The 23,832-nt window shown below is 46.3% G+C and overlaps 2 protein-coding genes across 2 annotated transcripts; one reads left to right on the forward strand and one right to left on the reverse strand.

Annotated features, from left to right (window-relative positions):
- Positions 1 to 1,209: 1,209 nt before the first annotated feature.
- Positions 1,210 to 12,177, forward strand: LOC104313351 (NF-kappa-B inhibitor delta). The gene is made up of 7 exons (XM_069786130.1): positions 1,210 to 1,287; positions 1,902 to 2,048; positions 4,373 to 4,424; positions 4,832 to 4,995; positions 5,368 to 5,484; positions 9,132 to 9,296; positions 9,727 to 12,177. The coding sequence occupies exons 1-7, from the start codon at positions 1,210 to 1,212 to the stop codon at positions 9,796 to 9,798; spliced, it is 795 nt and encodes a 264-aa protein (XP_069642231.1). The 3' UTR covers positions 9,799 to 12,177.
- A 3,074-nt stretch (positions 12,178 to 15,251) lies between these two features.
- POU2AF3 (POU class 2 homeobox associating factor 3) lies at positions 15,252 to 23,024 on the reverse strand. The gene is made up of 6 exons (XM_069786132.1): positions 22,620 to 23,024; positions 22,262 to 22,410; positions 20,738 to 20,855; positions 18,416 to 18,473; positions 16,654 to 16,880; positions 15,252 to 16,151 (listed from the first exon to the last, which is right to left on the reverse strand). Exons 1-6 carry the CDS (start codon positions 23,022 to 23,024, stop codon positions 15,813 to 15,815), a joined length of 1,296 nt encoding a protein of 431 aa, XP_069642233.1. The 3' UTR covers positions 15,252 to 15,812.
- Between the last annotated feature and the right edge of the window lie 808 nt (positions 23,025 to 23,832).

The following is a 23,832-nucleotide window of genomic DNA, read 5'->3' on the forward strand; positions in this document are numbered from 1 at the left end:
ATTGGTGTAGCAAACAATTAGTTCAATAACATATGTACAGGCTAGAACCACAGATCAGCTGTTAGACTTTCTGCTAATTTTGCACATTAATGCAGACTAAGGAGAAACTCCATGATCCAAATATGGCCAGGAGGCACTGTTTACTCAGCAGTCCTTACTCACAGAAGCACTCCCGCAGTTCAGATGTTAGTTCAATCACTGTTATCCTCTATTGGCATCCCTGGGGATGTGTGGGTGTGCAGCCACAGCTAATGCTGAGCTTGACTGAAAATCAGACTAGCCATAAAGTTGCATTTCTACTTCCTGAAATTGCAAGGTGTGGCTCTGGGGTACAAAATTACCTGAGGAAAGAAACCTGCCTACCACCTTCTGACTACAAAGTATCAAATGTTTCTGTGTGGAGTGAAACAAAGCCAGGGGCTGGTGACTGCCTGTTGGATGGCGGTCTCCTGTGCAAAGGGGAATTGCAAAGCTACCTGTGCATGACCAGCGCCCTTGCAAATAGGACCTGGGGGAATGCAAGCAATGAGTAGCTCTGTGTAATTCTCTCCAGCTCCAGCCATAAAGCCAGGCAACCAAAGTGAAGTAGTGAAGTATTTTCCCCATTGCTAAGGGCCATGTCACCAGCAAGTCCAAAACTGCTATGCGTTGTGACAAATCTCTGTCTTATGCACAAGATAAAGGCTCGGTCCCACTCACAAGTAGTTTTGATAAAGAACTAGAGCTTAACAGGCTGTTTACAAATACACCATTTAGAAGAGGCTGTTTGTTACCCTGGATGGTGAGATATCACCAATGCATACAAGGCCGTATCACCCAAACAAGTGGTACATACATACGATATGGTATGCAGGGCCCCAACACTAAGCTTTGTGGAGGACTTAGATACCTCCCAGCACAAGGGCGAAACTCATCTGAAAGAAAGTGCTGAAGTGGAAAGGAGACAGCATGTCAAAACTCAGGAGTGCTGAGGGCTCCTGAACACTGCAGTTATTTTGAGGTAGGAAGCCCTTTCCATGGGTGTGGGTGCATTCAATGTCAAGCCCTTGGGGGCTTATGGCATGGTTTTGTGGAACACTGGGTATAAAACCCTCAAAGTGGCTATGCCACCCTGTAAAACTGTTTGCTCCCAGGGTGGTTCGTGGCCAAGCAGTGATCAGTGTCTTTATTTACTGTCTTAGAATTCTACATATTTATGCAGCTAAAGGTATGAGGGCGTATACATTGGCAGCTGCAGAGCGCATGAAATTGCTGCGACGACTTGATGCCAAGGAACACAGAGGAAAGGTAATATGGACCACTTTCTTCTGCAAACAGCTGTGTTTGGGATGGGCATGGGCTTTGCATGACTGGGAGCAACTGATGCCCTGAAAAATCCAGCTCTGTCTCTCTGTTACTGCAAAGAAAGGCTCAGGCATTGATATGCCTTGCTTAGGTGCCTCTGGCAGGATCCTAAAATTAGGTGGGATGAGAATGAGCTTTTTCTCTTTTCAGCCCATGGCTCATAGAGTGAACTAAGACAACACTGGTCCAATAAATATGCGTATGTTGGCAGCAGTCTCTGAGGCCAAAGGTTTTATGAACAGCAGATTTATGCTAGGAGTGCTGCACCTGATGTAAACAGCTTTTCAAAAATGCTGGACTTGGGTTGTCGTCCAAATCAGGGCCAAAGAACACTACAGGTTGTTCAGCAGGAGCTGGGAAATGCCCCCCATCTCATGATGCTGTGGGTCCTAATATGTGGGATTCAAAATCTGCCTGTGAGCTGGCTTTAGTTTATGCACCACGATCCTTGGGATTCTAGATGCCATTCAGCCCAGACACCCTTTCCCTGTTGCTTGTTTTATGATAGCATCTGCTTCTAGACTCTCACATTTTATCTGCTGTACTGCTATTTTCAGACTCCTCTGCTGGTGGCTGTCACTGCCAGGCAGCCAGCTATTGTCCATGATTTGATCCAGACAGGAGCAGATGTCAATGCTGTAGACAACAAAGGGCAGTCAGCTTTGCATCTTGCCGCAACATATGGGTATGCCCAAGTACTTCAGGTAGGAAAAGCTTTTATGGTTTTAATTGCTAGCAGTATAAACCTACAATAAAAATCTCAATATTAGTGTCTTTAAAGATCTGCCTCAGAAGGCAAGATGTCAGTAAGCAATGAAGACTGACCAAAGTCTCCTTTTCCACTGTGTTAGAAATTTACTTCCCAGATTATTCCTGTTTTAGGACTATACTTGCAGCTAACATCAGCCGCCTGTTACAGAGGAAATGGCTTTAGCGTATCTGTGGGGGAAAATAAATTCTTTCTGGAGATCATAGCTCTAAATCTGCTGATGGCAGGCTAGGCAGAGGGGGCTTGCTCGAGCCCCCAGTGTTGTAGTGATGCCTGCATTGGAGGGGGTTCCCTAGAGGCTGCAGGCAGCTGTGGGGTGTGAGGAGAGGGAGCAATAATACCATTGTGAATCCCCTTCCCTGATGACAGTGTCATCCAGATGGGAGCAACAAATTGTGTCCAGACTCAAGCCAGCTGAGGAGCAAGCAGATGTGACCCTGCAGACAGAGCCAGCACAGGCACAGCCTTCAAAATGAGACACATTTTTCAGATTTTATGCAAAACCAAGATCCATCGAAAAGATTTTCCAGTGCGTGAGAGAAACTAGACGCTCCTGTATAGCCAGAATCTACTAGAGTTTTCATGACATATATGACCAGATCTTTGCTTCCCTATTGCTTCACACATCTTGCTGTAGACGGGGTCTACGTCTAAGTTATGGGCCAGCCAGGCTCTGACAGCCCTGAAGAGCAAATTAGCAAGAGGCACTGTGGGAATTTTTGGATGGCATTGCATAGCAGAGATAAGCATACTGAAACATGTCTCTTAAATGCTTAGCTATTGGCCATAAAATGGAATTAAAAAAACACGCCTTCCTTGATTCATGTCACAACTGAATATAGGCAGCTTCAATGTAGAGTTTCATTGCAGCAGCACGGCTGCTGATGAGTTTACCTGAGGGCAGGTGACAGGGTCTTCTGAGACTGAGGGATGTGTCAGTCGAAGTGCCAGGGGGTACCTGGCATGCTGGTAGTCCATCTCCAGTGTTCATTAGCTCTGCCTTGCACACGCCCTGGGTTAAGTCATGAGCAGGCAGTTAATGTAAAACTTTGCGAGTTCTTTGGAAAACAGGTGTTTCATTCAGTGGGGAAGAGTGTTTTACATCCAGATAATTCCAACAAAGCCTCCCAGAGTGCCTTGTGGTGGTTTGTGTTTTGTTTGTTTTGTTCTGTTTTGTGGGTTTTTTTCCCTTGACATAAAAAGGGAAAATGTACACAGGCTTGCTTCTTGGTACGGTCAAAGCCATGAAAAGATTTAAGGTTTGTTTGTTTATTTGTTTGTTTGTTTGTTTTAAATTTTTTTTCTAATGGATTAAATATCTAATCTCTAATCATCAGGCAGCTCAGAGCTACTTGTCAATATTTGATCTGTATATATTATTGTTATGAAATGAGAGCACAAGCCCTAACTGTTCTGGGTAATCTTTCAGCAGGATTCTGTCCTGTGCCTTGTCTAACTTGACAAGGTTCTGGGTGAGTCACTGCACTGCAAAAATTCTCAGCCAAGCTGTAATGTGAACAACTTGCTTTATTCAATCAAGAGCAAAAGATGCATTATCTGTAATAGTATAGACTAGGAACTACTTGGCTGCATCACATCAAATCTATCATTTTCTTAAGTTTAAGAGATTTAAAGTTTTTACTCTCTGCTAAATCCAAGCAAGGCTCACCTCCAGACCACTATTTCATGCCATTTATAGGCTCTGCATCCTCATTGCTGCAGCCATTGCAACAAGCTGTGGTTTTAACCTGTCACGCTGCTGCACATCTGCTGCACATCTGCTGCACATTAAAAAGAAAAAGTAAATAAATCCAGTCTAAGAATTTCCAGTGTCAGCAAACTTTTAGGTAATAAAGTTTGGCTGTATGTTTCAAGGAGAGATTTTCATTTATCTTTGCCAAGAATCTCAGAATAAATATGAATTGGTGTTATTGGAGCCTTTGGTTAAACCAGGGTGAAAGCGAGGGGGCTAGCACTCTTGACCTGGGGGCAGTGACTTAGTTTTACTATTCTGAACTGAGAATCTAACAAGATACTATACTTAGGCAGGGTTTAGAAAGGTAGGGAACATGATCATCTTGTGTAACCCTGAATGTCCCTGGTCAGTACTGAAATCTAGTGCCAAATAAGGGCTTAGTTTGTAGTTGAATGATAATTATCCAATTGTTAGTTTGTTTTTAAATTTTGTTAGTTTTGACTGATTTTGGCTTGGACAGTGTTCTGCTGAAATAAAATTTTCAATTTCTCTGTTGCTTCTAGGTTATACTGTCACTAGGTTTTCCTCTTGATTTAGAAATGAAGGATTTTGAAGGTAAAACCCTTTGTACAAGTATTTTATAGTGGTATTAAAAAAAATGAAAAACTGTATTGGCTATTTCATTGACTGCTGCTTATTTGTTATTTGCTGCTATGCCAAGAGGCCAGAGCGGCCTCAGAAACTGCCTGGGGGAGAGTCGCTGTGAGCTCAAATGCCACAGAAGTCAATGGTGCTGATGATTCAGCAGTGATTCAATGCACAAATGGAACTGAGCACATGCTGGAGTGCCCCATAAAGTGTCTATACAGCCAATATGGTGCCTTCAAAACTAGAGGAGGGCTTGTGCTTTCACAACACGTGCAGAGATGCATATGCTCTCCCTGCCAGCCCTCGCTTCCTCTCTGTAAATCAATGTCTTCGTTGGGACTGTCGTTATCTTCCTCCTGTACTTGGTTTTCCAGGCCATACCCCACTGCACTGTGCTGTTCTGGCCCACAACACCCTGCTCCGGGAGGGTTGCCAGACATTGACGGAGGAGCAGCAGAAAGATCTTCAGCACCAGAGTGAAGAGCTGGAGTCCTGTATCCACCTCCTGGTGCAGACAGGAGCCTCCATCTACAGCCGGGTAAGGGATCAGCTCAGTTATCTGTATGCTGTTTATTTGTATGGACAACCCCACACCCCCCCCCCACCCCCCCCGCCTGATGCTTGTGCTGTGCTCAAACTATAGAATTGGAGAAGGAATGAACTGCTAACAGAAGGACCAAGCCTGTTCCCCTTTCAAGTGACTAGTTGCAGAGTTAGTTTCTGCCTTCTGGAGTTACTTTCTTGCAGCCTGAAGCAAACACTGGACAGCAAAAGGGCCACTGAAGGGAAAGAGGTGCTCCACATTAGCTGCAGAACTGGCCTGGACTTTTCTCTGATGGGTTTATATAATATCTGCAGGTTGTTCTGCAGAACATTTCTTATTTTGTTTTGTTTTTCTGTTTTTAAATAGGATGTGAAAAGCAACAAGACAGTTCTTCATTATACAGTCCAGGATGGGAACATCTCCCTGCTCAGATACTTCTTGGAGCTGAATGCTTTCAAGTCCAAGGACTTTGTCAACAACAAGGTGAGTCAGGCCATGCACGGACAGGATTTGTGTGCACATCCACAGGCAGAGGAGATGCCGAGAGCAGTGCGAGTGCTGTGCTGCGGTGGGAGGCTGCATGCAGACAGAGGTGTTAGGAGATCTGTGGGATCTGAACTTTTTTTTTTCCTTAACCTGAAAGTGCATTTTCCAGTAAATAGACACTTCACCTGGAAAGCAGTGCCTGGCTTGAACTCTGAGTTGTGTCATGAAACACAGACCCCTCTCCCAGCAGGTAGAAGCTGACAGAATGAGAGAGTGAGATAGCCAGGGAAGAGGAAGGACATGGGAAGTGGTTACCTGAGGAAGAACATGAATTTTATTACATTAGGCTGAAGATTGAGAAAACAGATCTGCAATGATGCAATGGTTTGCTGTTGGCAGCAACGTAATACTGAAAGACAGCAGTTCAGGAAAGCCATGTGTCAAGTAATCCTTCCCGTCAAACATGCCGTCCATAGGAAGGACAAAGCTCCTATTTCAGTTAAGGGAGATGGTGACTCTTTCTGCCTTAACTGTTATTTGCAAGTCTTCTGGCTCTGTTTGTGCCTGGGCACAAACTGGTTATTGTGATGACTGCCTGCAAGTTTGAGCCTGGAGAATCAAAATATTCACAGGGCCCTCCAAGTCCTAACAGCTGCCAGGAGCAATAACAGAAGACAAACGCATGCTACAGGCAGTGAACCAGCGGCTGACATTGCCAGGCAGGTGAAGCATGCGGAAACCAGCTCTTTGAAGTGAGGCAGCATCCTTGCTGAGCATGCTGGAACCTACGCACTGTGGCAAGTAGACCACCTCTGACTCTGGGGGCTCAAGACCCTGCTTTAGGCACTCTATGCAACCCTGCTTCCTGAGCTGAAGTTTTGCTAACATTGGTTCCTCAGTGCAGGGTTTCTAGAGGCACAGCCATTCCTAGGTTGTATAAAGCAAGCTAGAAAACTTCCCAGTGCTGCTGTTGTGTCACCCATCCCCCTTCTGCCCCATACTTCACCTCTGAGCAGATACCAAGCAGTGACACTATCTTGCAGATATATCAGCTTCACCCATCCTCCTAAGCAAAAATCCTGACATTCCTGTGCCTTAGCTGAGACATCACTCTGTACCATCAGCCAGAGTTTTGGCTCTTGACTAGCTGTCCCCTCTCAGCAGGACTAAGTGGGTGATTCTGGGTCCTTCTGCAGAAGGGTACCCTTGAGCAGCAAAGGACAGAGGGAGGGGAGGACAAGGTTAGGGCTCCCTGTTTTGAGAGGGTCAGTGCATTAGCTTTTCATTTCAGCATTTCAGTCTTTTAGCCTTGCTTGTATTCCCCAGAGCATGCTTGTGTCCATCAGAAAGGAATTGAATGTTTTCTATCAATCAACTCAGTTGCTCACTTGGGAAGCAGATACTGGACAGTTTCACGGGGTTTTTCCCCTACAGGTTTCTGTTGTATTGGAGGAAATGTGTTTTGCTTTGTGTATGTGGGTAACAACACTGAGTTTCTGTCTTTCTGTACAGTGAAGGGCCTTGCACTGCCTTTTCATTACATTCTTTCTGTAACTTTTAAGACCCATTAGGCAGGTGCTAGCTTGTCCGTGGGAGTCTGCCGTTGTCTCTTGATCACAATCCTGTGAGAGCTTCCTACTGTGATAGGATCACTTGGAGTCTTCAGTCTTGTTAGTGAGCTGTCTGGGACAGTGACAAATATGATGGCAAGGTTGTCTGATACCCTTCCCAGCTTTTTAGTTCTTCCAAGTGTGAAGAAGACAAAAAGATGGGTATGCTGGAGTTCACGTTTTGGCTTCCCTGGCTCACCCACTGCTTACTGTGGTTGTTTCATTCCAAATCCATTTCCTTGTGGATTTCACAATGAGAAAAGCATTGAAGCCTTTGCGGTATCTTTCACCTGAAGGATTCCTAGAGCCCACATTTCGGTGCTCTGGACCATTGTCTCCACAAGCCCTACTAAAGTCAATGGGAGGCTTCAAGATCAGGCATTGTCAGATTGCCTTGTTTTCTTAGCCCCATGCCTGGATTTGGAAGCTATCAAGTGCTCCTGCCACAAAGGTGCAGCAAACAAATGCAGATGTTTCCATTTTAACAAGAAGTCCTATAAAGAGCTTGTAACTATCCCTTGACTGTATGGGTTGATAAAATTGACAAGGATCTGCATGTTCAGGGCTTGTAAAAAATGCCTTGTCTGAGAATAGCTGTTAAGACTCTGTTATTTTGTTTTGTGCTTCAATGTCCCTTATGTCTCAGTGGGAAATAAGACCTGAAAATCATATCTATTCCATTTAACAACTGGAGTAGTAACACACATTGCAATTTGTGTCCAACCATTCCAAATTCATGACAAATGTATGATCGTTTCCAAGAGAAAAAATATACAGCTGCCTAAATGAGACTTCTTGCAGACTAAAAATACCTTGCCTTATGCATCTGCTTATTAGGTTTTTCTCATTTAAAACCGTTACCAGTCATACCTGACTAGGCAGGGGCACAGATTTCTACACGGTCTGGTAATACCAGAGCTTTTCTGCGACAAATTGCAGCATGCTCCGTCCTGCGCCCCCCCGTGGCTTCACAACAAATTTTGTCTATTGTTTCTGTGCAAATCCTGTTACTGAAAAAGCTGGAGTCAATATATGCTTAAGTAGGCCCTTGACCTCAGGACTCTGCTTAATGTCAGCGCCATGAAAACAAAGCCAAACACTACCTTCAGCACTCTGGGAAGGAACCAGGAGAAGGTTTGGAGCCTGGCATGATTTATTTTGTCTGCTGCAGAGCCAAGCCACCCGCAGCCCTGTTTGGTCCATGGTACACAAAGTCATTGAGGGACAGGGCCTCCTAGACCTCTGGCTTGGCTGGACCACCATGACAGCTTGGTGTCTTTCAAAGCACCTCCTTTTAATGCCATGAGTTTGGTGACCTGGGAGGACTTGCACAGTCAAAGATGCCTGGTATCCAAGAGATCAGTCTGAGCTTTGTGTATAGCCTATACACTATTGGGTCTGGCTTTCACTTGTGTCAAGGTCTCTTTGCAACCTTCTGGCACTAGCGAGTGATTGTGAAAGTGAGTAGTGGAGATGTGTGGAGTACAAATGGGTTTGCTATTGTCGATCCTTGCATAGCCCATGTGTGATATGTAACACGGTATAATGTGTTTTGTGTCCCCTAGACTGACTTAAATGTATCACAGTGAAATAGTTCCTACTGTTTCTCCTGGATAAGTATGCATGTTATATGGCCTCTATCCTTCTCTTTTTCAAATAACTCATCAGGTCTCTGCTTACATGAAGGTACAATTTAGCAGGGGTTTGCAGAGTGATTAGGAATGTTGCTGATACAGGACTATTTGTTAGCTGTACACAAAGCATCAAAGCCCCTCAATTTATAGTGCTCTACCAGAGAGAAAAAAATCTAAATCCACAAATTTCCTGCATGAGTAACCTTACGTGAGAGAAATAGAGCCGTGATACTCCCTTACCTCTTAGTAAGTAATCGTGTGAGCCTTCTTCAGCTCTCGTTTCACAAGTCTCCATTTCTAGGACAATTCTGAGTAGGTGGCACGGCTTATCAGGAGGTTTCTCTTTTTCTTTCTTTTTTTTTTTCATTTTCTTCTTTTTCTTTTTCTTCCACTGAATTAGGCACATGGCAACACAGCTTTGCATATGGCAGCTGCGTTGCCTTGTGACAAGAACCAGAAAGAAATCATCCAGTTGCTCCTTGACCATGGGGCAGACCCAAGCATCCGAAACTTAGACAACGATCAGCCAATCCACATGGCTCCTTCTGGAAAAGCTGGGGATCAGGTACATGATCTGCATTGCTGCTGCTTCCTAACACATCTGTGCACACCACAGCTGTCTGTCCTTACCAGGGAAACAATGAGGACAAGACATATGACATGGGTCTGACATTGCAGTGGTGTAGGCTTGGGGGTTCCTCACTTCAGTAAATCTGTAACCGAGGAGCACAAAGCAGGCATTAGCTGGTACTCCAAATATATCTGGGGAGGTATCAATATGTAGTTCTTTCATAATGACAGCAAATCTCAAGAAATGATCAAGTTTCATGCCTACAGGTATGAAAAGGCTCCTGGAGCTCATTGTAGTCTCTGGTATGTTTTTATGTGTATTTAGTTACACGTATACATGTATACAAGTGTGTGTATGTATGTATTGGGGTGTCTGCATGCACAGTTTCAGGTGCTACGTTATGAACTTCTACATTTTTTGGCAGGTTAGGCATTTGCTGAAGAAAGGGAAAGTTGCATCTGCATTCATTTCCTGTCACCGAAATGCCAGATCCTAGGTTGCCCGCAATTTCTGGAATGGCTTCAACTTCAGCTTGCTGATTGCACAAGGCCTCTTAGAAAAACTGTGAGGATGGTTAAGCCACACGTCCCTGCTCCTCGAGTCCTTAAACCAGGGTGGGATGCAGTGTTTCTCAACCTGTGGCCCATGTGTAGCATGTAAGATATCAGAAGATGAGCTTTCAAATGGTTGAAAACTTTCTTTTGCTAACAAAGAAAACTAATAAACCTCAAGCATTGCTTACAAGCAAGGAAGCCAGCAAAACAAATGGCTGTTGCATAAATAAGCAAATGTTTGAAGTACAGCCAACCTTTGATTTGGTGGCCACTGAAACCCATGGTGGTGACGGAACACAAGATGGTAGTTTGGTTATAAAAGGTTGAGAAATACTGCTCAAAGACTTGCTCGAACTGTGCCTCTTATTAGATCCTGTACAGAGGTACTGGTTGAAATGCTGAAACCTTTGTGATGCGCAATTACCTTCATTGTGCCTGCTAGCCTGGGAATGCAGCAACCTGAGGGGAGGGAAAAGACTGGATGGAAGAGGTCAAGTCAGCCTGAGGAGTCATCCATGGCTGTATTTCATCCGAGTGAATGGACATCCGAACTCAAGAGGTCCAAGTGAGGGTTCCTGCAAGCTGCTGCTACCCCATTTCTTAGCACTTTGCGGAAGAAAGCTGAAGCAGCTGTCCATTACCACAGTCTCTCACCCCACCCCAAGAAAACAAAACAGATGCTTGTAAGAGCAAGTACATGGGGCAGGTTCTCAGCAGCACAGGTTCATGTGGCTCCTGAGTGCTTCCCAGTGAAGGGATTCCTCTTCGAGACATCTGATCCAATCCAAGTCTCCAGCTCTGATGGCAAAGAATAGCTCTGGAAGCACCTCAGAGTGGGGAGCTGAACCCTCACCTGAGCTAATGCCTGTGTAGGAGGCAGAGGCTTCCTTTGGGTCTTCAACAGCTTTTACGCATAGACAAGGTAGAAAACCTTTGAGCCGTGTAGGCCTGCACACAGCAGGGTCAGAGTGCAATGTGGTACATGCTCTCCTGTTCCCGTTCTTAATCTAAGGGGGCATTTTAATAGATTCTTCTTATTCTTTCTGTGAAATGATTTGTGAATTGCTGTGCAATCAGCTGGCAACAGTGTCTCTGCCAGGTCAATAGGATTGAAGGTAGATGCCTGAAGGGAGTGAAAGCCATGTTTTGACAACCCTTTCACAGAGGGTGTCTCATCTTAGTATACATTCTGAATTAGAGTTTGCTGATTTCTTAATGTTGCACAAGTTATTTTTTCTAACAGGACTGAACAATAAGATGAAGGGCAAATATCTTAAATAACCACAGTAACTTCCTTGATCACTCACTGACTAACTCAAATGGGATGGGGTTTTCTAAAGCACTTGTCAGCCTTGCAGACCTGGACTGTTTAAACAACTGTTTAGCAGACTTGAACAAAAGCTCTTAAGAAATGCAGAGATCTTCTCGACTTTCTCAGCCTTCCTCTCTGCTGTTTTGCTATTGCTTCTCACTACATCATATCTACAAACCTGTCAACATCTGCTGACAAAAAAGCAGACATGTATTTGCATGTGTTTGCATAAATTTGCATATATCTGGGCATAGGCCAGCAAAAGCATGTGCTTTCTTACTTTGAAGGGATGTTATAACAAGGCCTGAATTGAGTGATAACTGCATTGGTGAGTTAGTACGGTGTGTCAAGACAAAATGATCAATAAAATATCTGTTTCTTGAACTTGCTAGCAACAAAACTGTAAAACTGTGACCAACATGCGATGCATTAGGGAGAATGTAAAAAGTTTTTTGCCATCTAGAAATGTGTATGAGACGACAGAAGTTATTTTGCAGCAAGTGAAAAAAATACATGAGCTGTTTTCTGGAGTGGCTTATGTCTTTATTGTTTCATCTGCCTGCTGTTGGATGTTTAATACAGAGCAATGCCATCAGTGACTTGTCATCTGTAAACATCACCATCTCCAGAATATCAAGGAAAATATCGGTTTGGGAAGGGACGGCTGCAGCTTCATTCAAAGCATCACCCTGGCAACCTGTGTTACTCAGAGTTGATAGTTAAGATTTGGAGAGGGAAGAACCTGTGACCAATCCAGGAAGGATTCATTCTCTCTAGAGGTTCATCTGTGTTCAGCTTCCCAAAGCTCATCCATTAGAGGCCTGCTTTGAAGCCAGCCACAATCAACAAGCTGTTCATATTGTCTTGGACTGGATCCATGAGAGAGTTGGAGGCTGCTGCTTCCCCACGCATGTAAAGCACCTTCCCTTTTCCCTGTCAAGGCAGACAGTTCCTGGCCTGTGTATCAAGAAAATCCCTTTTAAGGCTCAAAGGTAGCCTGCGTGTTAAGTCTTCTGTTCTGGGGTGAATTTCATTGATTTAAGCAGTATCTTACTTCACAGTTAAGCCCTGAATTTTTTATGACTGTTTCAGGGGAAATGTACCTTTTATAACAGCAGTACTGGCAGTGTGTGATACCCCTTTATTTGCACAGTTTATCTCTTCCTACCTGTGGCTTTGGATAAGTTGCCAATAACAAAGGTTTGTTATCACCAAACAAATGTTCTGAAGTGGCACCATAGAAAAGTCGCCAGTCGGTTGCCAAGGAAAACTTTTTGATCAAATACTCTGTGCAACTGGTAAAGAACCTGAAAATAAGAACCTTTTATTTTCTCTATAACTGCAGGTTACTTCTGGAGTTATTCATGGCTTTTGTAAGAATGGGGTGATCCTCACTTTTGTGTAGACACATATTTATATAGGCTGGCAGAACTTCACCTGGCAGGGACTGATCAAATGCTAGCGTTTCAGTAGTGCTATGCCAGCTCTGTTGGAGATATGACCCAAGCTACTTTTCTTTAAGCACCCCGCCTTTTTTGGGGGGGGGAGGGGGATAAGGGGGGGAAAGAATGAGTTCCTCATAGCCAGAAAATGCACAATCAACCTTTGAATAGTCCCCTCTGTTGTTTTTTTTTCCTTTCTTGTGTCAACAGTCAGCAACCTTTTACTTGCACTGCAGATGTCACTTGGAGTTGGAGACATGGAGATGGGGAATGGTGTCTAAAACATGTTTCCTGTCCCTGGCATAGGGGATTGCAAAACAACTGGAGAAAGGGCAGCAGAGAAATCCGAAGAGGCTGCAAGGGATGGAGGACAGTGCTACTTACTTAATGGAAGCTGTTAGGGTCCAGAGACCCTGGTGCATAGAAACATTTTGCTGGAAATATCCTTGTCCCACCAGAGCAGCTGGTCCCATGCAGCATCAGACCAATAGCTGTTAAATATCTGCTATCTTTAAGAACACACTGCATGCTACCCTCTCAGGACCTCAGCCACCTGTGAGCCCTGGAAGCATGGAAGCTTAGTGGTAAGACCAGGCCAGCCCTTCAAGAGACAGCTTCCCCCACTAGAGGAGTGCTTTTTCTGCCTGGGTCAGGCAATATCTGAGCAGCAGGAATAAGAATGGGATGTAGGGTGGTTTGTAGTGCTCATACTCACACTGCCATTCCTAAGTGGTCATGCCTAAACAGCAGACATAGGTTCAATGATGGGCACAACCTCTCCACTGCACACCACAGTCTTTGTACAGAGCAGTCCTTTCTGGAAATGCATTGTTACCACTGATAGCTGTACACATCTCTGCCACAATATACTGACAAATGTGCACCCTGCTGATAACGTATTAGATTTAGATATCTGCCTGATGTGGAGGTGAGAGATATGTTGTTAGACTGTAACACTTGACTTCCTTGCTGGCACTGTTGTGTAGGCTGGGATACTATTAACCTTGCTGTAAGATGTGTTAATATGAGCACTCTCCTTGTTGAATGCTTAATTATCATTTTCACATGCTCTTTGCTTTTCTGTATGAGAACACCTCATATCAGCTCTGTTAAGCTCAGGCCAACGTTGCCAATCCATTGGGAGGATGTGGTCATCCCTTTTCCACTAGAAGTCTCAAATATCTTGCCTCAACCTTACCTTCTTGTGGCTCTTTCATGTTGGTGATAAGGGGCTTTGACATGTGGCTAAAGGTGTACCCACTCCTTAAGCAGCAGGCAGGAGTAGCCAGTACTAAGCAAGCTGTGGAGCCGGCTGGGGCAGTAGAAGTGTAACCCTCTAGTGTCCTGAGACAACACTCAGGGGCTGAAGCACCTGCCAGCACTACTAAAATGACACCTAATAAAGTGTCTCTGCACAGGGGTAATCATACCTTTAACTGCAGCAAAGATACAGCTGTTAACTCCTATTTATAAGCTTTCTGTGACCAAATGCATTTATCACTTAGGCCAACTCTGAGATTCATCAGGTAACAACAGGGGAGAGGGGAAGATATTATTTAAAGTTGTCAAAGGATTTTAAAGCAAGTTTTGGAAAAAAAGCTGCTACCTTATGTAAGGTAAAGGAACTGGATGTTGGAAAGGTACAATTATCTCTGTGTAATTTCCTTGTCTAGCATGGCAAAAATGAAATATCCTCTCCAGGGACCTGGACTGGACATGGAAAAGATGCCATTTTTAACTCGTATAGAACTTAAAGTGAAGAGAACCCTGGAAGCTGCATGAGAGGTAAAAGCTCTGTTTTCTGATGAAGGCAGGGATAGGAGGTTGAAATAACTGGCATTATATAAATATTTTTTGAAGTCTCATTAAAAAAAATGTAACTCTTAGTTCTTCATAGATTTCACAGGGTGAGGAATATTGGTTTGGTTTTTTGGTAGAACGAAGGAAACCTCCTTATTTGCCAGCCAGATATGTGTGTCTGTTGCATCCTCAGCCACATGGGTAATTTCAGCTCTGGGAGAGGAAAGCTTTTTGGTTAACTGTAGAAGTGTCTGGAGGAGAAGGTGAGCATATAGCTAGTATGTATTTGTCTTCACAGGTGTAGTTAGTGTTTTTCATTTATGTTGGATTTAATATGGAGAGGTGCTTCTTTCTTTCCAGTCTGGGTGCTCAGCTAAGAAACTGGTGGCTTGGCAGTCTGCCTCACCAAGTGCTATTAAAAGGAGGTAAGACACAGTCTTAGAAAGGTCTGGGTTTATGCAGGAAACAGGGAATCCTCACGTATGATAACTTTCCCATTATCTAATGAAAAAAAAAATCATTTAGGTCCTGTTCAGTTGATTATGCTGAAAGGTGCAGAAAACCTGACATCAACAGACCAAACTATACAAACGGCTGCCAAACTACATCAGCCTGTCACTGAAACACTGCCTTCACAGAGAAGCTGGTGTTGAGAAGTTTGGCACTGGATTCAACCTCTGTGCAGGCCTGAGGGGCATTCCTAGTACATGACCCATGGGCTAAACCCTGAGCCTGTATGGAAAACAGTGGTTTTCCTTTGGTGCAGGAACCACTAGAGAGTATCATCACAGCAGCCTGAGCAGAAGCAGTGGCTAAGAAGTTTCAGATCCATCTCAGAGCAGGGTGCTGCACAGCTTTCTCTGTGGATACTGTGTTGAGTGCTGAGATTCGTATAGATTTTTTATCTGCTGGAAGGGTTAAGTGAGACCTTTCATACTGCTGGGTAATTGCTTCTTGTGTAGGTTGCTGAGAGTCTCTCTTCCTTACCTTTGTGAGAACAGGGCCAGGATCCTGGATCATTAGCAGAAGGGAAAAGCACTGACATTTAGCACATGAATAATAAACAGGCTTCAGCATGCATACCAAATTATTTATTTGTATCAAAAAGAACTGGCTTAATGACATGTGTTTGGTAAGGCAGCTTGGGATTTCTTTTAAAAACAACAACAACAAAAAACAAACAGGAAAAAAAAAGCCACACCAAAAATCAAACCACCACCACAACAACAACAAAACACCCTTGACCATACAAGACAAGAGGAATAATGTAGTGACAGCATCATGTAGAAAATGTGTGAGTAGTGAAGAATAAACTGGACTGTGTGAGGCAGCACAACTTTGCATAGTTCATGGGCAATTAATCTGATTTGTATACAGTGGATGTGTAAAACCACAGTCCCCATTAGCTATAGCAGATGTCACAGTTCCTATCCCTTCTGAAGAAGTCATCTGCCATGGCCACAGGTGGTAGGTAGTCCATGCAGTCCGTGCTGGGGCAGGGGAAGTACTGCGGGACCCTGTTGTCCTCATGCTGGGAGCCACAGGCTGTGCAGCAGCAGGCTGAGGTGGTGTATGGGGAGGGGGTATGGCAGGACCACTCCTCCGCAGGGTAGCCATAGGTCTTGGTGTCCAGAGCAGACGGTGAGCTGTGGGTCAGCGGGGTGAAAGGAGATAGCTGAGGAGGAGAGCAGCTATAGTTTAATGGGCTGGGCAGATCAGCTGAACTGGGGGATCCGGCAGCCTAGAGTTTGAGAGAAAAAAAAAACCAACAGGATTTTTCAGGGTGTCATTTGGGGAAATGTGGACAGAAGCCAGAATTTCCATGCCATTGCCTTTCTCAGGAGGGTCTGGCTACCCAGGGAGATAGTCTGGCCCTTGGGGGCCTAAACCCAAGAGGCAGTTCCTGTGACATTAGTGTTAATAGGGAGCTTCTCTGCAAGTTAGACAACCAGTAGTGGGAACTGGGCTATTCTTTGCAGCAAATCTACAGGATCTGTAGAAGGGACATTCCCTATTCTGCAACCTCTTTCTAGGTTTGGCTGGGCCTCCCTGTCCTCTGCTCCCAGTGGGAAACCATGCAGAAGTCCACACAAGCAGCCTGCATGCTGCGGCTGTACCCTATACCCCTAAAAGCAGCCACATTTCCAAATCAGTTTGCTACCATTCTGCCCCAGGATGTGACTCCCTTCCCCATCTTCCCTCTGATTGCACCTGTGGCTGGTCCCCTGGGACACAAAGCTTACCAGGCCCTGGTTAAAGCAGAAGGGGACTGGCTGGAAGGTGTCTGAAGTGTAGAGCGAGGATGGCTGGAAAGCACTGAAGGCTGGGTCTAATGGAACATCTGTCTGAAGACAGGAATCTACCAGCTGCTCCAAATAGCTAGGGCTTTCTTCACAGGAGAGGCAATTTGAGAACTGCCATGATGGACAATAGTTGGGAACAGAAGAGATGGGATCTAGGAGAAAAGGTAAACCAGACAGTAGCAGATTATTCAGTATCTGTCTTCACAAAGGGCAGATATTGGCCCAGGTCAGGTTTCAGTACTCTCATATGTTCAGTAGCCCTATGGATTTAGACAAGGAAAAAAGTCCTTCAAGTTCAGGGTGAATTTTCTAGGGAAGCAGACACCAGGAGGAAGATGCTCAAAAGCATGCAAATAACCTGGGGAACTTTAATCGCCTTGGAAAGCTCCAAAGCTCTTTAAATATGGCTGGAAACTCTTCTGGCTCCAGCCATTTTGGACAGGGATCTAGCTGGAAACCCCCTCAGACTCTTGACCCTCTGGCCTCCCTTCAAATGTCAACTGTTTACTTGATTTATGCTTCACAGCTTGGCAGATGGCTTGTGCCTTTGCCTCACCTAGTCTCCAGATGCAGGGTAGCTATATCTGCAGGAAGAAGGGGATAACAGAAGAATAATTTGCTCTTTAATCCTCCAAACAGTCAGACAGGAGACAAACTTCTGAACGGACAGAGCAAGTCAGCGAAAGCATGGCATTGCGCCCACGTAGTGTTACTGGCAAAAGTGTGAGTTCCTAGAAAGCTGTAGGGCCAGACTCTCACTGTACTGCAACATGCTTTCTGGGGGTATGAAAGCTCACAGCAGATCTGACTTTTCAGAATTATTATCTTTTCATGCTGTGTTCAAATATGGTTGAAAGCAAAGCCCTGGCCACATGGAGGAGCACAGGTCTGAAGACAGTGGAACTGCATGTGGGTAGAGAGTCACTCAGAGTCATAACTGTTTGCAGGTTCAAGGTGGCAGTGTTTAGCTGGATCTGGGGAGGAAGAGAAAAGCACCTAAATTACATAAACAGATGGAGACTTCTCAGCCTGAAAAAGCTCTGGTATGTCTCACGTTTCTGTATTAACATAAGCAAATTGATTCCCAAATATTGACAATTTAATAATTTCCTTGTCCATACAATGTATATATTCACACCTGCCCAACCTTTTAGGTCTCTCTGCTTTGGCTGCAGAATAATTGAAGGATCTGTGAGCCCAAAGTGCTATTACCCCAACCCCTTCCCCCTTTCCTTGGATATTCACATACAGGAGGAAGAAACTTTGGGTTGCTGAAAACCTGACACTCCTCTCACTCCTATGGATGCTGCCAGGAGAGTAAGAACACAACAAAGTGCTTCAGGGCAATCTGACCCTCGAGCTCCAATTGGACCCACAGACTGTAGCCTGGAGAAGGTGCTGCCAGCAGTGTTATCTCCTAGGGGATGAACATCCCTTCCTGAAGGGGATCTTGCTCCTTGCTGTGGAAAAAATAAACTGCACAAATAAGAGCATGTGAGCGTGCTCCTGAAAGGGGTAATATGTACCCTGCTGGCCTCACAGCATCCTCATCCACATTTCGTGGACTCCTTTCAAGTGCTGATTAGCTGCATTGCCCGTTATCTGGTAGTGCCTGCCTCAACCAAGGGCTGGAAAGACTCTGGGCTGTGGGAAAAATTGGGAAAGGGGTGGGAAGGGACATGCAGATGGGCTTTGTACCAACCTGGCTGAGGAGGAGATACAGACTCTGAAAACTGGATGCTGCTGCTGCCCCAAGAAACCTGACCAAAGAGAAGGAGAGGAAAGGAATTGTAGATACTGTAACACAGGGGAGTGTTTTTCTACATGCTGAGGTAAGCCAGGATTTCGCTTCAATCTATTTATGTAAACCTTATTTACCTCATGGCTGTGATGTGAAAAGTTCCCTAGCATTGACAGAACGAGATTAACGTGCAAAACATGATTTTTCCCTGAGCCTATAACGGCACTGGAGGAGCACAACACCAACCTGGTGTAAAGCCCTTGATACAGCACCTTGCTAGTGTGCTCTTCCTACTGCATTATTACGGTTAATTCAGCAGAGTTGTGACTGCTTTTGAAACTAATGTTTTAATTTCTAGGACCATGAATTCCACAGTGGAGGGATCCCAAAGAATTTGTAGGGATAATTATGATTGAGCATGAGTAATTAACAAATTGTAGCGATAACTCTTGAAACAGGACTAAAGACAATTGCAGGTATCCCGGTGGCTGGGCATCAGACTGGGTCGCTGTGCTTGGTGTTGATGTCACTTGAGAACCAGCTCTGACATTGCTCCCTGCTCTAACACAGCTACGTGCCTCTATGAAAATAGGCAGTCTTATTTTCTAAGGGATGTTGGAAGCTGAAGCTGACAGATCAATCTGTTCTAGGAACCTGACCTGCTGGAGGCGAGAAATCCAGCCCAAAAGCAATGGAAGTTTTGATGCTTGTTGTTTGGGACCAGGATTTTGCTCTGCAAATACAAATACTGGGTTTTTTTCCTCAGTTTTAATTCATACAGACTTCCACTTCCTTTATTCAAACTCGTCTCGGGCTGAAAGTGCCTGTAGGACTACCCCTCTTCTCTTTGGCTGCAGATGTGTAACAAGGCAGACAGAGCCATACCACTGGCAGCAGAAGTTTTCAGGTTCAGCTTTTTTCAGTGCACGGAGGCAGCTTATCCTGCCAGCCTAAACCTCTGGGGGCTCCCCAGGACAACATGTAACTTTTGCAGATCACAAAGGTAACCTCCTGCACTGCCACTTTTAACTTTTTCCTGTGTGGGCAAAAAAGCACTGTGTAAACTCACTGTGGGAAGCGAAAACCAGTTCCACGCAGCCCTGTGATGCCTGGCTGTGATGAAGAGGCTGCTACCGTTAGAGCTGGAGGGGAGGAATGACCCAGCATTTCCAAAGCCCAGCAGTTCTGTGCACTCTTCACCCAGGCCTCTCTGCCTGTGGCTTGCAGGCTGATCAGCTTTTTGTGCAATCAGCTGCAACGAGGTACAGGAGGTGGGAGATGAAATCTGAAAACCATCCAAAGCTGTAATGTCGTGAACCAGGAAGAAGTAATGATTTACCAACCTCTTTATGCAAATCCCTAGAGTGGCTGCAGCTAGAGGACTCCTACAAAGACTGGAAGAGCAAGTGAGAGAGAGGGTGTACACGTGTGTGAGCACACACACAGATCTCCATCCCCTCCTTTAGAAGGGATGGGGCTAGGAGTACTGAAAAACGTTGGAGACCTGAATTCAGTCAGGCACACTTGAATATTATGCTAAGGAGCCCTAACGGAGCAGGAGGGAGCCCTGCTTAAGAGGTCTTTGCCCATGCCTTGTTTTCTACCTTTCTGCTAACCAAAATCTGGGGCTGTTGCTAAGTCCCAAATTCCCAAACTCTCTCCACTGCCTGGGAGCTGCTGGAGGCACTGTACCTCTCTGGTGCCTTCATTTCCTGCCTGGACAAGAGAAAGCCTCCAGGGGTAAGGGGTGGTTGAAAGCAGCTTCCTGGTGGGCTGAGACTTGTGGAAAAGGAGGGGGTTAGGGGAGCTTTAGTGTGGCAGAGCTTTGCACTGGTTGATCCTCAAAGCTGCACGGGTCAGGTTGAAGGCATGCCCTGGGCATATGCTTCACCTGATGCTGCAGAACAGTTTGGTCCGTGCTTCAGCCCGGCCAGGCCACATTTTAAATGGGGGGCAGGGACCATGGCCTGCCTTGCTCATCCAGCATAATGATACTGGAGTGATAACTGTAAGTGGAACTGAAATTTGTCCATGTGGACCTTCTATCCCAGAGTGAGTTGCATTTCTGAAGCACCAGCTCTGTTTTCTCCCTGCACTAATGGCTCAGATCCATCACCTGTGTAGATCACTGCTACAGTTACCCTGGCTGAAGGTTCTTCTCCCCCATCCTGACTAGCCTGTGACACTCAGACTTTGGCAGTCTCCTTGGCCCAGAGATTACAGCCTTGGCGAAAAAGATTAAGAGAGAAGAGATGAAGCAGACACCAAAAGATTTTTACTTACCGCTGCACCGGTTGCTGCTTGTTGTGCTCTTCTCTGCTGCAGTAACTCCTTAACTGTAATCTTTACCCTAACACCTTGATACACCTTGGGCTTTCCTGAAAGAATTTGTGGAAAAACACTTTACAAGATGGGAGACTTTCAGAGCATACGGCAAATCCAGCGTGTTTTCAGACATGCTCTATGAGGAGTCGACTTAGAGTTAACGTGATTAACTGGTCACCATTAAGTCACTTGTAATCACAGTTTATAGCCCTCTTTAATACCTGCTGTTCAAGCTGTGACAAGCAGACATTTATGAAAAAGTTGGTGTTGATTATATTTAGCAGTCATACATGTTTTATTCTTTTCTATCTCCTTCTTCCTGCCCCACCCCCCCCCCACACCAGGTGTCCTAATACCAAGCTCCATCTGGTGCTACTGTTGAATTTATTGAAATTCCTATCATATTTGCCACTCTTAGGACCTGAAAATAAATGTGGGAAGCGCTTCATCTGGCAGATGAAGACCAGGAATAAAGCAATGAAAATATGTGGGCAGTTATTCAGAGCGCTAAACAAAACACAAATAAAATGACTGTTTTCATGAATCACTTCTTGCAAAGCCTAGATGATCTCTTTATTTTGCTCATTTTGTACAACTCCCATTTATTTCAAAGAAGCATTTAGAATGTCTTTAATCCAGCCAAAACCAATCAGCAATCATCAGTCACTACCTGATGAGGGATTTTTAGTACAGGAAATGGTAAAGAACTACCTAGCCTGAAAAACCACTTTTACTTGCTGTACTCATGGTAAAATACCTAAAGCCTCTGGCAGTTCTGTTTCTGTCCTAGCTTTCTGCTGTTATTTTCATCTAGTAGCAGATCCTATGAACACTATTGTCATCTCATCCCGCAGTGGAGGCAGCTGGTTGCAGGTTCCCTGCCCGCATACCCAAGAAATCCTACACTGTAGGCACTGTCCTCTTCTGCTATAACCTCTTCCCCATTGCTGATGGCTGTACAGCATCTTCACCCTCCTGTCTGCCCACCTGCCATCCTGCTGCCCCCTTGGTGCTCTGGTTGAGGACATGCTGTAACAGGCATACAGGTCCCTCCACAAAGGTGGCAGGCTGAGCCGGGTCTGCCTCGAGGGGAGTTTGCTGAGCTGTGCTCTCAGCAGCTGGGGATTATTCATCTCATATTTTTATGTTTTGTTTCTGTTCAACAAATTGAAGGTGGGGAAAATGAGGGGAGGAAAGGGTTGAATTTAATGAGAACACCCTGTTACCTGGCCTCCCTATAGACAGGAAGGGCCCTGAGCTAGCAGCCCCTTCTGCAGGTTTGGGTTCATGCTGCGTACAGCCTCTTAGCTCTGGTCTGCGCAGGTAGCTGGACGGGGCTAGGGGCTACACTACAAGCAACTTACTTAAACTAGCAGGTGAGGTATGGACACATCTATAACCCAGGGGCTGGCTGTCAGGCAGCCCCCACCCCCAGCTCCCGTGGCAGAGCATTGTGCCCCAAGGATCCTGCTTTTCTAGCACCCCGAGGCCCCAACGTGGTCTGCGTGCAGCTGAAGCGTTGAGAGCAGGTCTACCATGGCCAGCTCTCCCGAACTGGCCAGGCTGTGGATGGAAGAGGCAGGGTGATGAAGCTGGGGCTGGGGGTCAAGGAGCTGGGTGGTGAGGGCGGGCTGGGGGTCAGGCAACGGGGCGGTCAGGGCAGGCTGGCGATCGGGAGCAGGGTGGTGACAAGGGCAGGCTGGGGGTCAGGGCGGACTCGGGGTCGGGGAGCAGGGCGCTCAGGGCGGGCGGGGGGGTCAAGAGCAGTGCGGCGAGGGCAGACCGTGTGGGGAGGGCACAAAGAGGAGGGGGGCAAGGGTGCGGGGGCCGCGTCTCCCACCCCGCCGCAGGGGCTCGGGAAGGCAGCGCTTCCCCGCCGGGAGCCACGGGGACGGTCGCCGGAGGGCGAGCGGCTCCGGGCCGGCCCGGGGCCGGTGCTGCGGCGCCCCGGCTCCCCCCGCCGGCCGCTGCCGCCCGGCCGGGCAGGCCCTGCCCGCTGCGCTCCGCTGCGCTCCGCTGCGCCCCGGCCCCGCGGCGGCCCCGCGCCCGGCCGGGGCTGGCACTTGGCGGGCAGGATCCCTTCCCTGCCTCCTCCTTCCCTCCTCCCCGCCCTCCCCGGTTCCTCCTCGCTTGGGAGGCGAGATTGCCTCACTCGCGAAATGACCCCGGCGAACCCCGAAACAGACCCAAAATGGGGTGGCGGGGGGATGGGGGGGTGGGGGTCGCGGCAGGGCTTACCGGACATCCTGAGCAGGAGCGGGCAGCACCTTGCCGGGCGCCCGGTGCGGCGGGAGTGGTGGCCCTGGCCCTGGCCCCAGAGCAGGTGAAGGGGGCAAGAGGAAACAGGCTTGAAATCTGGGGGCCAAGGGACCTGCTTGCCCGGTGGCAATGCCAGGTGGATCCCGATAATATTATTGTTTTATCCCTACGGGTATAAGTTTGAGTTTTTCTCTCCTAATGCCAAGTATTTAAAACCTCTAGAAACCAATGATTTGACAATCAATGATTGCGCGATACTTTCAATTTGAATATTCAAAGGCTCCACAAAATGGGCTATCTTTTTGTGAAACTGAGCACATCCCCATCTAGCAGAGGGTCTGGGGGAACAAGATTTGGTGGGGCCACCCTCCCCACCCTTTGCTTTTGGGACATTTGCAGGATTTTATCCATCTTTCCCTGAACGAAGCAGATGCCTTGAAATTGGCTCAGTATTTTCCCCTCAGACACACAGGCTGCGCTCCAGCCCTCTCATATTTCATCTGCTACCTGCAGAGAGGACTCTGCAAGGGACTGAGCTGCTTCTTGCACATTTTTTTACGTTTTAAGGCTAAATACTAAGGTTTTGGGGCCTAAATGGCAGTGGGCGGGCGTGGCATAACAAAGAGGCTGCCCTGGGCACCCAGGTAGCTGAAGTTACCCAAACCCCACTTCCTTCCACAGCACTCCCTTCCCTCCGTCCAGATGCTGGGCTTATATTGGAGTTTATCCGCGTTTTCCCCTAATTCAGACTATTTGCTCTTGCTGCACAAATCGGCCCCTCTCTTCTTACGTGC

The sequence above is a fragment of the Haliaeetus albicilla genome, chromosome 7 (genome assembly GCF_947461875.1).
Source record: "Haliaeetus albicilla chromosome 7, bHalAlb1.1, whole genome shotgun sequence".
Taxonomy (NCBI): Eukaryota; Metazoa; Chordata; class Aves; order Accipitriformes; family Accipitridae; genus Haliaeetus; species Haliaeetus albicilla.

Coding starts and splice junctions, on each gene's coding strand:
- LOC104313351 (XM_069786130.1), top strand. CDS start 1,210: ATGAGGGCGTATACATTGGCAGCTGCAGAGCGCATGAAATTGCTGCGA. Junction 1,288..1,901: donor CCAAGGAACACAGAGGAAAG/GTAATATGGACC, acceptor TGCTATTTTCAG/ACTCCTCTGCTGGTGGCTGT. Junction 2,049..4,372: donor GGTATGCCCAAGTACTTCAG/GTAGGAAAAGCT, acceptor TGTTGCTTCTAG/GTTATACTGTCACTAGGTTT.
- POU2AF3 (XM_069786132.1), bottom strand. CDS start 23,024: ATGTCCGGTAAGCCCTGCCGCGACCCCCACCCCCCCATCCCCCCGCCA. Junction 22,411..22,619: donor TCCCGAGCCCCTGCGGCGGG/GTGGGAGACGCG, acceptor CCTGACCCCCAG/CCCGCCCTCACCACCCAGCT. Junction 16,152..16,653: donor TCTGCTTTAACCAGGGCCTG/GTAAGCTTTGTG, acceptor CTCAAACTCTAG/GCTGCCGGATCCCCCAGTTC.